At 47.0% G+C, this 15,576-nt stretch overlaps 1 protein-coding gene across 1 annotated transcript in view; it reads right to left on the reverse strand.

The window, feature by feature from the left end:
• Positions 1 to 15,576, reverse strand: part of LOC144510898 (syntaxin-binding protein 4) — a 102,300-nt gene that overhangs the window by 69,587 nt on the left and 17,137 nt on the right. Inside the window, exon 2 of the mRNA XM_078240957.1 lies at positions 12,921 to 12,994. Within this exon, the coding sequence (XP_078097083.1) occupies positions 12,921 to 12,994 (74 nt within the window). The remainder of the gene's footprint in view (positions 1 to 12,920; positions 12,995 to 15,576) is intronic.

Raw genomic sequence — 15,576 nt, forward strand, 5'->3', positions numbered from 1 at the left:
TTGTGATACAGATTGTGTTGGTCACATATTGAGTTCCACTGCTTTTTATAGGGGGGAACCCATTCTGTATTTCAAAGCATCAATGACCCAGATTTCCAGAGGATTCGAGTAGTTAACAGGAGATTTAATGGTTTAGGTTTGAACTGGAACTCCCAGTGGACAGAAAAGAATGATCAGATCAACTACACAGACAAACATTCCCTCTGGCCTCCTGAAGGTCAACCTCCATATTTCTATCTAACAATGGGGACCATACCTGTATATGTCGATATTATCAAACCACTGGCTAAATCAGGGGAATGCATGTTTTGAAATGTGCAATTTATAGAGAGAAGGATTTGTATGTATAAAGCACTGTTCACAGCTACCATACATCTTAACTGGGCCGGTGGGAGAGGGGTGTACAAGGCGCAAAGCCTGTGCCTGATGAATCCTGCATCAGACACCAGGAGGTAGACTTCATAGTCTCAAGTTTCCCGAACTCGTAACTGTACACATATTTACAGTAGAGTAGGTATGGAGCTGACACCATCCTGGGTCTATACACATCTCTGAACTGTCCCTGGGTCATGTGCCTTTATACATCACTGTGTGGGCATCGCCATACTCAGTCACACATTAACCCCGTATGTACCAGACGCTACGACTATACTGCCCTAGAGCGACCCATAGAAGCATAGAATAGAACCATAGCTTCCCTACAGTGCAGAAGGAGGGCACTGAGCCCAATGGGTCTGCACTGACTCTCCGAAAGAGCACCTTACCCAGGCCCAGCTATCCCACCCTATCCCTGTAACCCTGTGCATTTACCATGGCCAATCCACCGAAGCTGCACATCTTGGGACACTAAGGAGCAATTTACCATGGCCAATCCACTAATCTGTACATCTTGGAACACTAAGGGGTAATATAGCATGGCCAATTCCCCTAAGCTGCACATCTTTGGACTGTGGGAGAAAACCAGAGCACCCAGAGGAAACCCACGCAGATCTGGGGAGAATCCTGACTCAGACACCAGGAAGTAGACTTCATAGGTTTACCAGGCTGATCCTGGGGATGGCGGGACTGATGTATGAGGAGAGGTTGACTAGGTTAGGATTGTTTTCACTGGAGTTCAGACAAATGAGGGGGGATCTCATCGAGACTTATAAAACTCTAACAGGACTAGACAGGGTAGATGCAGGGAGGATATCCCGATGGTGGGGGAGTCCAGAACCAGGGGTCACAGTCTGAGGATTCGGGGTAGACCATTTAGGATGGCGGTGAGGAGACATTTCTTCACCCAAAGAGTGGTGAGCCTGTGGAATTCATTACCACAGGAAGTAGTTGATGCCAAAACATTGAATGTATTCTGGATATAGCACTTAGGGTGAATGGGATCAAAGGTTATGGGGAGAAAGCAGGATTAGGCTATTGAGTTGGATGATCAACCATGATCGTGATGAATGGTGGAGTAGGCTTGAAAGGCTGAATGGCCTCCTCCTGCTCCTATCTTCTATGTTTCTATAGTTACCCGAGGCTGGAATTGAACCCGGGTCCCTGGCGCTGAGAAGCAGCAGTGCTAACCACTGTGCCACCGGGCCGCCCCCACTGACCCGGGTTCAACTTGCAGTTTTTGCCTTTGTTGTTACTGGTGGGACTGTCCCTCTCCACCTCAAGTGGCCGCGTCTCTATCCAGAATGCCCTCTCCGCACTGCACTCTGGGACAAGGTTCCATTGCTTGAGGTCCGACTGTCGTGGAGTGAGAACCCACGAGAGGACGACAGGACCCACGGTGCTCGATGGAAGCAGCCGGAAAGAAAGATGGGAGTGAATCTATTCAGCAGGACCGCTGTATTCACAGAAAGAGGGAGCAGTGAATATTAACCGACTTCATACGGCATCATATTGTGGAAGAAATCATTTTAAACTAGGACAAACGCGTTCTTGACATGGAAATTCATTGCAAGAGTGAAGTGAGTATAAGGTTCTGACCCCCGTCACGGATGTGGAGTGTGGGAGAAACAATGGTCAGAATTTACACCCCCCCCCCCGACCCCCCACAGTGGGTTTTCCCAGGATAGAGGCCTCTCGCCATTGGCCAATGGCAGGATCTTCTGGCCCCGCCCATCTCTCTGGAATTTTGCCTGGCTTACCCATCCCGTTGCCGGGGAACCTGCGGCAGGGGTTGATTTCAGCAGGACGGGAAGATCCCGACTGTGGGAAGAGCCCGATTAGGTTGATTGACAGAGGATTGTGCTTAAGGGGGAGGAGCTGAGCACACAGGGAAAGGCAGGCAGTTGCTAGCAGATTCTGAAAGAAGCAAGAGGAGCCTGTCTCTCTCTCTGGAGGCTGCTGTGTGGGACCTGCTTGGAGAAATGGAATGCAGTGCAGAAGGAGGCCATTTGGCCCATTGAGCCTGCACTGACAACAATCCCACCCAAATAGATCTCTCTCTCTCTGTCTCTCTCTCCAGGGGCGTTCTGGAGGCTCAAGAACTGGCAGCCCAAGAACAAACACATAAGCCTATGTGTGGCTAATTGCTTTTGAAAAGGAGGTTAAGTCTATAACAAGAATATTGCACAGGGACTGCAGTGATTCAAGAAGGCAGCTCACCACCACCTTCTCAAGGGCAACTAGGGATGGGCAATAAATGCTGGCCAGCCAGCGACGCCCATGTCCCATGAATGAATTTTTAAAAACGTAGTACAGGGCAGCTCAATGCCAATAGTTAGATTTTGACAATGAGATTCCGTCAGTCGACAAGTTTGGAACAGATACCACAAAGTAAAGTTAAAGTTTATTTATTAGTCACAAGTAAGGCTTACATTAACACTGCAATGAAGTTACTGTGAAATTCAGCTAGTTAAAGGGGTTTACAGTATGGAAACAGACCCTTCGGCCCAACTTGTCCATGTCGCCACAGTTCGGCACCTGTTCGGGTCAATGCACCCAACCGGCACATCTTTCGGACTGTGGGTGGAAACCGGAGCACCCGGAGGAAACCCACGCAGACACGGGGAGAACGTGCAGACTCCACACAGACAGTGACCCAAGCCAGGAATCGAACCCGGGTCCCTGGCGCTGTGAAGCAGCAGTGCTAACTACTGTGCCACCGTGCCGCCCCATGTCACAAGGGCAGTTTTGGTGCAAATCTACAAAGAATGCACACTCAGGGGTATTTCAACAGTGTTGTGAATCTCGTTAACAACAAGAAGGACTTGGGCAGAAGTCAGAAAACGTTACACCACTCAGCAAACAGCTTCCGGGGATTTCAGACAATTTAGCATGGCCATTGAACTACAGAGGTAAAGATTGTTTATGCGAATGGGTAGTAATGATAGAGAAATGTTAACAAGAACAAAGCAAGTAATTTAGTAGAAAGGAAAATAGTGAAATTGTGCAGATTTTGCAAAGATATTGTAATGGATTATAGGGGTCCCACTCCATTCGCCTGTGTTACAATCAACTCGCAGACACAATGGAGAGGGAAAGGAGCTGAGACCAGAGTGTTGTGTCTTTGTTTAAAATAGGGAAATCTAGCTAAACGCTAAAAGGCACTAGTTAGACCATAACTGGAATACTGGTCCCCTTACATAAGGAGAGATATACTGGCATTGGAGGCAATCCAGAGAAGGATCACTAGGTTGATCCTGGGTATGGAGGGATTTTCAAGATATGTGGGTTAGGTGAATGGCCTGTGCTAAATTGTCACTTAGGGTGCAATTTTCCCGTCCCACCCACCACGGGAATCGTAGCGGGCGGGATAGGACCTCGCAAAGGTCTGTTGGCCTCGGGTGGGGTCTTAGGGCGAGCGCGTGTGGAAAATCCCGCCTATGGGTGTCCCAAGGTCTACTGGTTCGGGGAATTAGTAAGTAAATATGTGGGGTTACGGGGATAGGATGCTCTGTCTGCGAGGCAGTGCAGACTCGATGGGCCGAATGTCCTCCTTCTGCACTGTAGAGATTCTTTGACTCTATGAGAGATTGAGTAGGTTGGGCCTGTATCCATTGGAGTTCAGAAGAACGAGAAGCGAACAGACTGAGACATATAGAATTCTCAAGGGGCTTGACAGGGGAGATGCTGAGAGGCTGTTTCTCTTGTGGGGCAAGTCCGGGACCAGGTGGCATGGTCACGGAGCGGGGGTGGGAGGGGGGGTCACTACGTCTGACAAAGGGTCAGCCAGACTTGAGGCGTTGGTTCTATTCTCTCGACAGAGAGAGCTGTCAGACCTGCTGAGATTTTCCAGCATTTACTGTTTTTGTTTCAGATGCCAGTATCCGTAATATTTTGCCTCTATATTATGTTGTATGTCGCTGTTGAGTTCAGGAATAAACTATCTTTGTTGGAAGTGCTTGTTATCAGTGATTTGTTGTCAAGACCATAACTTTTCACACTAAACATTAACGATTTGGAGGAAGGAACTGAATGCACTGTTGCTAAGTTTGCGGATGATACAAAGGTATGTAGAGGGACAGGTAGTATTGAGGAAGCAGGGGGGCTGCAGAAGGACTTGGACAGGTTAGGAGAGTGGGCAAAGAAGTGGCAGATGGAATACAATGTGGAAAAGTGTGAGGTTATGCACTTTGGAAGGAGGAATGGAGGCATAGACTATTTTCTAAATGGGAAAATGCTTAGGAAATCAGAAAAACAAAGGGACTTGGGAGTCATTGTTCAAGATTCTCTTAAGGTTAACGTGCAGGTTCAGTCAGCAGTTAGGAAGGCAAATGCAGTGTTAGCATTCATATCAAGAGGGCTAGAATACAAGAGCTTCTGAGGCTGTATAAGACTCTGGTCAGACCCCATTTGGAGTATTGTGAGCAGTTTTGGGCCCCATATCTAAGGAAGGATGTGCTGGCCTTGGAAAGGATCCAGAGGAGGTTCACAAGAATGATCCCTGGAATGAAGAACTTGTCGTATGAGGAACAGTTGAGGACTCTGGGTCTGTACTCGTTGGAGTTTAGAAGGATGAGGGGGGATCTTATTGAAACTTACAGGATACTGCGAGGCCTGGATAGAGTGGACATGGAAAGGATGATTCCACTAGTAGGAAATACTAGAACCAGAGGGCACAACCTCAGGCTAAAGGGACAATCCTTTAAAACAGAGATGAGGAGGAATTTCTTCAGTATGAGAGTGGTGAATCTGTGGAACTCTTTGCCACAGAAGACTGTGGAGTCCAGGTCATTGAGCGTCTTTAAGACAGAGATAGATAGGTTCTTGATTAATAAGGGGATCAGGGGTTATGGGCAAAAGGCAGGAGAATGGGGATGAGAAAAAAAATCAGCCATAATTGAATGGTGGAGCAGACTCGATGGGCCGAGTGGCCTAATTCTGCTCCTATGTCTTATGGTCTTATTGGGGAAACCCACATTATTTTGCATGATGTTAAGGGATGGCAGTATGGCATCAGGACTTTGCTGCTTTGACTCATTCCTATTTGATGAAAATATTGTGGATAATTTCGGAACATTCCAGGAAGAGTGGCGTATTTACTGCGGTGCTGAATTCTCTGACAAGTTGGAATTGGCACAGGCTTATACCCTATTAAACCTTGCTGGCCGGAAGGCTGTCAAAAAGTTTAGTAAAGTTTATTTGTTAGCCACAAGTAGGCTTACATTAACACTGCAATGAAGTTAATGTGAAATTCCCTTGGTCGCCACAGTCCGGCGCCTGTTCGGGTCAGTGCACCCTAACCAGCACGTCTTTCAGACTGTGGGAGGTGACCGGAGTTGTTTGCTTTCCAAAGGGTGAAAATGTAGACAGTGAAGTAATCCTGAAATAGTTCGAGAACATTGCCGGAATTTTACCTCCTTGCCCGCCCCGGTTATGGTGGACAGATGATCCACACCGAGGGTGTAGCTACCCTCCACTGCACACAGAGAAGTTCTACGTTCCATGACATTGACAAGAATGTATAACCACACTTAGGTCTTTGGGACAGCATTGCATTGGGGCTCATGGCGATGGCCTAGTGGTAGTATCGCTAGACTATTAATCCAGAAACTCAGCTAATGTTCTGGGGACCCGGGTTCGAATCCCGCCACGGCAGATGGTGGAATTTGAATTCAATAAAAAAATCTGGAATTAAGAATCTACTGATGACCGTGAAACCATTGTCGATTGTTGGAAAAACCCATCTGGTTCACTGATGTCCATAGGGAAGGAAATCTGCCGTCCTTACCCGGTCTGGCCTACATGTGACTCCAGAGCCACAGCAATGTGGTTGACTCTCAACTGCCCTCAGGCAACTAGGGATGGGCAATAAATGCTGGCCCAGCCAGCGACGCCCATGTCCCATGAATGAAAAAATTAAAAATTCACCTGGGTCTGGAAGCGCACGCCAAGCTCGGAGATGACAGCGCAGAGAGATCTCTTCAACTGTGACATCATTGGGAAGCTACCAGTTGTATACCATATGAGACTGGATGATTCGCTATCACCAACAGTCTGTGCTCTGAGAAATGTACCAGTAGCCGAGAAAGCAGTTAATGAGTTTCACTGGATGACAGCACTCAGTGTTATAACTCATATATGATGTGGAGATGCCGGTGTTGGACTGGGGTGGGCACAGTAAGAAGTCTCACAATACCAGGTTAAAGTCCAACAGGTTTATTTGGAATCACGAGCTTTCGGAGCGCTGCCCCTTCATCATGTGAGTCATCTGATGAAGGAGCGGCGTTCCGAAAGCTCGTGCTACCAAATAAACCTGTTGGACTTTAACCTGGTGCTGTGAGACTACATAACTCATATAGGTGGGGGACACAGAATGGATTTCAGCAATGGTGGCGGCAGTAAGGAAAGACAAATGGTCAGGATATGTATTGACCCAGTGCACTGGAACAAGGTGCTGCTTAGACCACATCACCTGGTGAAGGCAGTGGAACAGGTGATGGCAGACATGTCAAATGCTCAGGTGATGAGCATCCTCGATGAGCAATGTGGCTTCAGGCAGATGAGGAATTCTCAATACTAATCACATTCCTGTCTACCGGTGGGCAAGTATCATTTCCTCCACATGCTCTATGGGATCTCCACTGGCAGCGAGGTTTTCTTGCGGTCCGTGGAGCAACTCTTTGCAGGACAACCTTGAGAGATGATTGTTGATGACATGCTGGTTTGGGGTTGTGCTTTGCAAGAACACAATGCACTTTTGGGCCTCATTTAGAATATTGTGTACAATTCTGGTCGCCAGAAGGATGCTTTGGAGAGGGTACAGAAGAGTTTTACCAGGATGTTGCCTGGTCTGGAGGGTATTAGCTATGAGGAGAGGTTGGAGAAACTCGGTTTGTTCTCACTGGAACGACGGAAGTTGAGGGGTGACCTGAAAGAGGTTTATAAGATTATGAGTGGCATGGGCAGAGTGGATAGTCAGATGCCCTTTCCTAGGGTAGGAAAGTCAAATACTCGGGGACATAGGTTTAAGGTGCGTGGGGAAAAGTTTCGAGGAGATGTATGAGGCAAGTTTTTTACACAGAGGGTGGTGAATGTCTGGAACGCGCTGCCCGGGGAGGTGGTGGGAGCGGGTACGATAGCGGCATTTAAGGGGCAACTAGACGAATACATGAATAGGATGGGAATGGAAGGATATGGACTCTGTAAGTGCATATGGTTTTAGTTTAGGCAGACATCATGATCGGCGAAGGTTTGGAGAGCTGAAGGGCCTGTTCCTGTGCTGTACTGTTCTTAGTTCTTTGTTTTTGTCTCCTCCTTGAAAGAATCAGGGCCTTACAACTGAACTTTAACCCTGTGAAACGCAAATTCAGGGTCAACCAGGTTCCTTACGGTGGACCATTTACTCACAGCCAATGGTGTTAAGCCCAATCCAGGCAAGACAATGACTACACAACAGGTGGCCATTCCTGTGGATAAACATACCTTACAATGCTTTCATAGTTCGACAAATTATCTTTCTAAGTTCATTCTGTGCTATACTGAGGTCACTGGACCTCTTTGTGAACATCTCCAGCAGGCTGTTGAATGGTGTTGGGGAGGTGATGGCCTAGTGGTATTATCGCTAGACTATTAATCCGGAAACTCCGCTAATGTTCTGGGGACAAGAATGTAAAGCCACACTTAGGTCTTCGGGACAGCCTTACATTGGGACTCATGGCGATGGTCTAGTGGAATTATTACTAGACTATTCATCCAGACACTCAGCTAATGCTCTGAGGACCTGAGTTCGAATCCCGCCACGGCAGATGGTGGAATTTGAATTCAGTAAAAAATATATCTGTAATTAAGAATCTACCGATGACCATGAAACCATTGTTGATTGTTGGAAAAAGCCATCTGGTTCATTGATGTCCTTTAGGGAAGGAAATCTGTCGTCCTTACCTGGCCTGGCCTACATGTGACTCCAGAGCCACAGCAATGTGGTTGACTCTCAACTGCCCTCCAAGGGCAACTAGGGATGGGCAATAAATGCTGACCCAGCCAGTGACGCCTGTGTCCCACGAATGAATAAAAAAAAACCACACAGCGATCTTCAACAGACTCAACGTGGCTCTCACAGCCCTCTGCTGCTACAATACTTTGATGTTTGCGCACCCGTACTCATATCAGTAGACATCTCCCAACGTAGATGCAATCCGAAGCCAGAATGGCAAGAACCTCACTGACACTGAGACCCACAGATCAAAAAGGAAATCCTCACTCTAGTCTTTGCCTGTCAGAAATTTCATGACTTCTTAAATGGTCGTCCTGCAACTGCTGAAACAGACTATTTGCCACTCGTAACGATGTTAAAAAAGCCCCTCCACTCTCCATCTGCACGACACTAAAGCTGCAATGTTACAATCTCAGCATTGTCTATAAACATGATGAGGAGCTGTACTTAGCTGAGGCCCCCTCTATAGCCTTCCGTTGGACGGTGGCACAGTGGTTAGCGCTGCTGCCTCATAACGCCAGGGGCCCGGGTTCGATTCCAGCCTCGAGTCACTGTCTGTGTGGAATCTGCACTTTCTCCCCATGTCTGCGTGGGTTTCCTCTGGGTCCTCCAATTTCCTCCCACAGTCTGAAAGACGTGCTGGTTAGGGTGCATTGGCCATGCTAAATTCTCCCTCAGTGTACCCGAACAGCTGCCGGAGTGTAACTTCATTGCAGTGTTAATGTAAGCCTACTTGTGACACTAATAAATAAAATTTAATTAAATTTTTTTAAAAATTCTTACCCACCACAGATCAGGCTGATCATTGAGGGAGGCGTTGACATTATGACAACGGAGATGCTTCCTCTCTTAGAATCCAGGGGCTCAAACAGGCCTCACAGGCCACCACCACATGCTGGCAACTGCCAGACCATCACCACGAGGGACTGGCCAGAGTCCTCAAGGGAGTTTCCCCACGAGCTCTGCACAGCCTCCGCCATCAGAGATAGACTGACCATCCAAGATGGACTGATACTGCGTGGCCAGCGATTCATCATCCCTACTGCCCTCCACAGGTCCTATGCCCAACAACCTCACCAAGGGCATTCCAGTTTGGACTACTAGTCCAGTGACATTACTGAGAAAGCCGTCAATGTTGAAGTCCGAGCAGATCTCTGGGCACCTGATTTTAAACATGCCACCGTCTCCCCGATTAACTGATCTGGTACGGAAAGGTTTCCAAAAATTCAATACCAGATTTCCAGAGGATTACATTAGCAACAATGCCGGAGGCGCTAAACTGGTTGGGTCAGGTACAATAGCAACATTTAAAAAGCATTCGGATCAGTACATGGATGGGAAAGGATTAATACATTTAATACATCGAATATAAGAGTTGGGATGTCTTGTTGAAGTTGTACAAGACATTGGTAAGGCCACACTAGGAATACTGTGCACAGTTCTGGTCACCCTATTAGAAAACGGATATTTTTAAACTAGAAAGAGTGCAGAAAAGATTTACTAGGATGCTAGGATGGTTTGAGTTATAAGGAGATCCTGGGTAGACTGGGATATTTTTCCCCTGGAGCGTAGGAGGCTGAGGGATGATCTTATAAAGGTCTATAAAATAATGAGCGGCATAGATCAGCTAGATAGTCAAAGGTGGGGGTGTCTAAAACTAGAGGGCATAGGTTTAAGGTGAGAGGGGAGAGAGATAAAGGTTTCAGAGAGGCAATTGTTTCACTCAGAGGGTGGTGAGTGTCTGGAACGAGCTGCCAGAGGTAGTGGTAGAGGTGGGTACAATTTTGTCTTTTAAAAAGTATTTAGATAGTTACATGGGTAAAATGGATATAGAGGGATATGAGCCAAACATGGGCAATTGGGACTAGCTTAGTGGTGAAAAATGGACAGTATGGACAAGTTGGGCCGAAGGGCCTGTTTCCATGCTGTAAACCTTTATGACTCTATAACTCATAGAATCATGGAATCCCTACTGCGCAGGAGGAGGCCATTTGGCCCATTGAGTCTGCACCGACCACAATCCCACCCAGGCCCTATCCCCATAACCCCATGCAATTATCCTAGCTAGTCCCCCTGACACTAAGGGGTAATTTAGCATGGCCAATCCACCTAACTCATTGAGTAATCCTACCAGACAGAGTTAGTACTAGGTATTGAAAGGCAAATGCCTTTAAAACCTTATGCTAATATTAAAGGAAACCATTTGTGTCGCTAATTGTGCTAAAGTCAAGCCAAGGTGTCAGTCGAATTGATCACGTACAAGGATTAATCAGACTTAAGCATAAGCACATTAACTGATTGAAACACCTTTCTCGTGAGTAGGCAAAGGCATTGCGCTCAGCTTAAGGTGATGAAAGCCATTCTCCACTAAAGGTCGGTGGAGACAAAGGTGGCGGAGCTCTCTTGCAGAGACAATAAACTCCTTCCCCGTCACGCTGGAGGTCAGGGGACAATAAAGACCTTAAGGCTCCAAAGGGATTAGCCAGGAAATATTCCAGTGGACTATCCGGGATATAAAGATTTAAATGTCTTCAGCCTTTCCTCGTGTGGATTTTGCGCAGTTCCACAATGTGTTGTTGGCGCAGAAGTTGCCGATGTTAAAATATGTGTGGATCTTTGAGCCCTGCTTTTTAACTCTGGGCGGGTTTTGGGTTGCCGGTTGGTGCCACTCCAGAAAGGAGACCGAGGCTTCCTTAAACCCCGGCTTAAAGTTCGTCTGCATTCTCGCAGGCAGGCACAGAAAGACTACGAGATTGGTCACTGTGAATTCACTAGTGTGGTTGAGCAGAATGCTTTTTAAGTTTTAAAGTTTATTTATCAGCATCACAAGTAGGCTTACATTAACACTGCAATGAAGTTACTATGAAAATCATAGCTAGGGTGTAGATAAGATATCTTAATATAAGATAGGTCCATTCAAATGTCTGATGGCAGCAAGGAAGAGGCTGTTCTTGAGCTGGTTGATCTCAGACTCCCCAATGGAAGAAGGTAGACAATTCCCATGTTTTGCTAATCTCAGTAACTAACTTTAATCCCTACTTTGTAGCCAGTTTACTCTCCATTCTGTTGCTTGTCCCCTGACTCCACGTCTTCTGATCTTAGTCATGAGTTCACTGTGTGCCACATTGTGAGTTTAAGTTTATTTATTAGTGTCACAAGTAGGCTTACATTAACACTGCAATGAAGTTACTGTGAAAATCCCCTAGTCGCCACACTCCGGCGCCTGTTCGGGTACACTGAGGGAGAATTTAGCATGGCCAATCCACCCAAGCAGCACATCTTTCAGACTGTGGGGGGAAACCCACGCAGACACGGGGAGAACATGCAGACTCTGCACAGACAGTGACCCAAGCAAGGAATCAAACTTGTGCCCCTGGCGCTGTGAGGCAGCAGTGCTAACCACTGTGCCACTGTGCCACCCAATGTTTAAACCTTGGACAAATCTACAGACCTTTGCAAGAGCACCTTCCTTGGAAAAATCCCAAACTAACACATTCCAATTGTAAAAAGCGTTGACGGTCGTGTGGATATAGGGAAAAGAAGTATCAAATATTTCATTCAATCAATCCTTTTCTTATCACAGTAATAGCTGGGAATAGTGAGTATCTAGAAAGTAGGCTAATTGTGACAGTGGGACTGGTAACAACAGCAGTAAGTGCAGCGGCTTGGGATCAGTTATACAGATCTGTCTGATCTGATTTAGCTAACACCTGGTCCGTGTGACGTCAGGATCACCTGCTTCCTTGTATTAGGTGCCTACAAGGTCATTCTAGCCGGCATCTTAATCAGTCAATGGTAGGTCATTCACTATTAAAGACCAGAGTAATACAAAACTTGCTCTATTCCTTTTGAAATGTTGATATAATGTAGAGGTCTTCCTCATGGAATCCCTACAGTGCAGAAAGAGGCCATTCGGTCCACTCTATCTCTTATAACTTTGTACACCTCACTCAAGTCACCCCTCAGCCTTCATAGAATCCCTACTGTACAGGAGGAGGCCATTTGGCCCATCAAGTCTGCACCAACAACAATCCCACCCAGACTCTATCCCCGTAATCCCACATATTTATCCCGCTAATTCCTCTAACCTACAGATCCTGGGACACTAAGGGGCAATTTAGCATGGCCAATGTACCTAACCCGCACATCTTTGGACTATGGGAGGAAATCAGAGCGCCCAGAGGAAACCCACGCAGACACGGGGAGAACATGCAAACTCCACACAGATGGTGACCCAAGCCCGGAATCGAACTGGGTCCTGGCGGTGTGAGACAGCAGTGCTAACCACTGTGCCACCGTGCCGCCCCTTTGTTCGAAGGAAAATAACCCCAACCTCTCCGATCCCGCCTCATGATTGTGATTGATAAATTATGGGATTTCAGAATGTTTTACTTCCTGTTGCAATGCAACAAAGTTGTGATTCAACCTCCAGGAAGGACAACAATGACGATACTTCGAGTGCATGTGGCAAAAAGTCCTTTCCTTTCCCCATGAAGTGTTTCACCTCTTCAATACAAAGAGAATGGTTTGGATCTATCTCAGGATTACTTACCCAGTCCATTCTCGCAGTCTGTAAAGTCAACGCAGAGGACTCTTCTATCTATTCCATAGGGGCCCAGTAATGTCCTAGAATAGAAGAAACAGTTACAATGAGTGCATACTGAGATTCAGATGAAACCGAGACAAGAAAGTTTGCCATTGTCCAGAGCTGGTGGATTATGATTAGAGGGGAGGCGATGGCCTAGTGGTATTATCGCTAGACTATTAATCCAGAAACTCAGCGAATGTTTTGGGGACCCGGATTCGAATCCCACCATGGCAGCTGGTGGAATTTGAATTCAATAAAAAATATCTGGAATTAAGAATCTACTGATAACCATGAAACCATTGTCGATTGTCGGAAAAACCCATCTGGTTCACTAATGTCCTTTAGAAACATAGAAGATAGGAGCAGGAGGAGGCCATTTGGCCCTTCGAGCCTGTTCATCACGATCATGGCTGATCATCAAACTCAATAACCTAATCCTGCTTTCTCCCCATAACCTTTGATCCCATTCTCCCCAAGTGCTATATCCAGCCGCCTCTTGAATGCATTCAATGTTTTGGCATCAACTACTTCCTGTGGTAATGAATTCCACAGGCTCACCACTCTTTGGGTGAAGAAATGTCTCCTCATCTCCGTCCTAAATGGTTTATCCCGAATCCTCAGATTGTGATCCCTAGTTCCGACCCGAGTTCCGGACTCCCCCACCATCAGGAACATCCTCCCTGCATCTACCCTGTCTAGTCCTGTTAGAATTTTATAAGTCTATGAAATCCCCCCTCATTCGTCTGAACTCCAGCGAAAACAATCCTAACCTAGTCAATCTCTCCTCATACATCAGTCCCATCATCCTCGGAATCAGCCTGGTAAACATTCGCTGCACTCCCTTGAGAGCAAGAACATCCTTCCTCAGAAAAGGAGACCAAAACTGTGCACAATACTCTCGGTGTGGCCTCACCAAGACCCTGTATAATTGCAACAACACATCCCTGCTCCTGTATCTGAAACCTCTCGCAATGAAGGCCAACATACCATTTGCCTACTTTACTGCCTGCTGCACCTGCATGCTTACCTTCAGCGACTGGTGCACAAGGACACCCAGGTCCCGCTGCACACTCCCCTCTCCCAATTTACACCCATTCAGGTAGTAATCTGCCTTCATGTTTTTGCTTCTAAAGTGAATAACCTCACATTTATCCAAATTATACTGCATCTGCCATTGATTTACCCACTCACCCAACCTGTCCAGATCATTCTGAAGGATAGAACATAGAAAATACAGCACGAACAGGCCCTTTGGCCCTCAAGTTGCGCCGGTCATGAACAAAGAACAATACAGCACAGGAACAGGCCCTTCGGCCCTCCAAGCCCGCGCCGCTCCCTGGTCCCAACTAGACCATTCTTTTGTATCCCTCCATTCCCACTCCGTTCATGTGGCTATCTAGATAAGTCTTAAATGTTCCCAGTGTGTCTGCCTCCACCACCTTGCCCGGCAGCGCATTCCAGGCCCCCACCACCCTCTGTGTAAAATACGTCCTTCTGATATCTGTGTTAAACCTCTCCCCCCTCATGCCCCCTACCTACCTAGGCTTATATATAGGCTTACCTATAACCCTCAATCCTATTAAGTCCCATGTACTCATGCAGAAGTCTCTTAAAAGACCCTATCGAGTTTGCCTCCACCACCACTGACGGCAGCCGATTCCACTCACCCACCACCCTCTGAGTGAAAAACTTACCCCTGACATCTCCTCTGTACCTACTCCCGAGCACCTTAAACCTGTGTCCTCTCGTAGCAGCCATTTCCACCCTGGGAAAAAGCCTCCGAGAATCCACCCGATCTATACCTCTCAACATCTTGTACACCTCTATCAGGTCACCTCTCATCCTTCGTCTCTCCAAGGAGAAAAGACCAAGCTCCCTCAACCTATCCTCATAAGGCATGCCAACCAATCCAGGCAACATCCTTGTAAATCTTCTCTGCACCCTTTCAATCATTTCCACATTCCTCCTGTAATGAGGCGACCAGAACTGAGCACAGTACTCCAAGTGGGGTCTGACGAGGGTCTTATAAAGCTGCATCATTATCTCCGACTCCTAAACTCAATCCCTCGATTGATGAAGGCCAGCACACCATACGCCTTCTTAACCACCTCCTCTACCTGCGAGGCCGATTTAAGAGTCCTATGGATCCTCATCACTGTCCACCCTTCCACCCAACTTGGTATCATCTGCAAACTTTGAGATGTTACATTTTGTTCCCTCATCCAAATCATTAATATATATTGTGAATAGCTGGGGTCCCAGCACCGATCCCTGTGGCACCCCACTAGTTATTTTCTTCCCTAGTTACTAGGGAAGGAAATCTGCCATCCTTACCCGGTCTGGCCTACATGTGACTCCAGAGTCACAGCAATGTGGTTGACTCTCAACTGCCCTCCAAGGGCAATCAGGGATGGGCAATCAGGGATGGCCAGCCAGCGACGCCCATGTCCCATCAATGAATTAAAAAAAAATACAGGAGGACGGATTCAATTTGTTCGATCAACAGGGCAACAGAAATGGAATTTGATATTTAGAATCAAATTGATGGAAAGCATTTAAATCCTCAACCAATAACAACTCAACTATGTCCAACCCGTCTCCTGCGCCAGTGCTCTCACCC

The sequence above is a fragment of the Mustelus asterias genome, chromosome 23 (genome assembly GCF_964213995.1).
Source record: "Mustelus asterias chromosome 23, sMusAst1.hap1.1, whole genome shotgun sequence".
Taxonomy (NCBI): domain Eukaryota; kingdom Metazoa; phylum Chordata; class Chondrichthyes; order Carcharhiniformes; family Triakidae; genus Mustelus; species Mustelus asterias.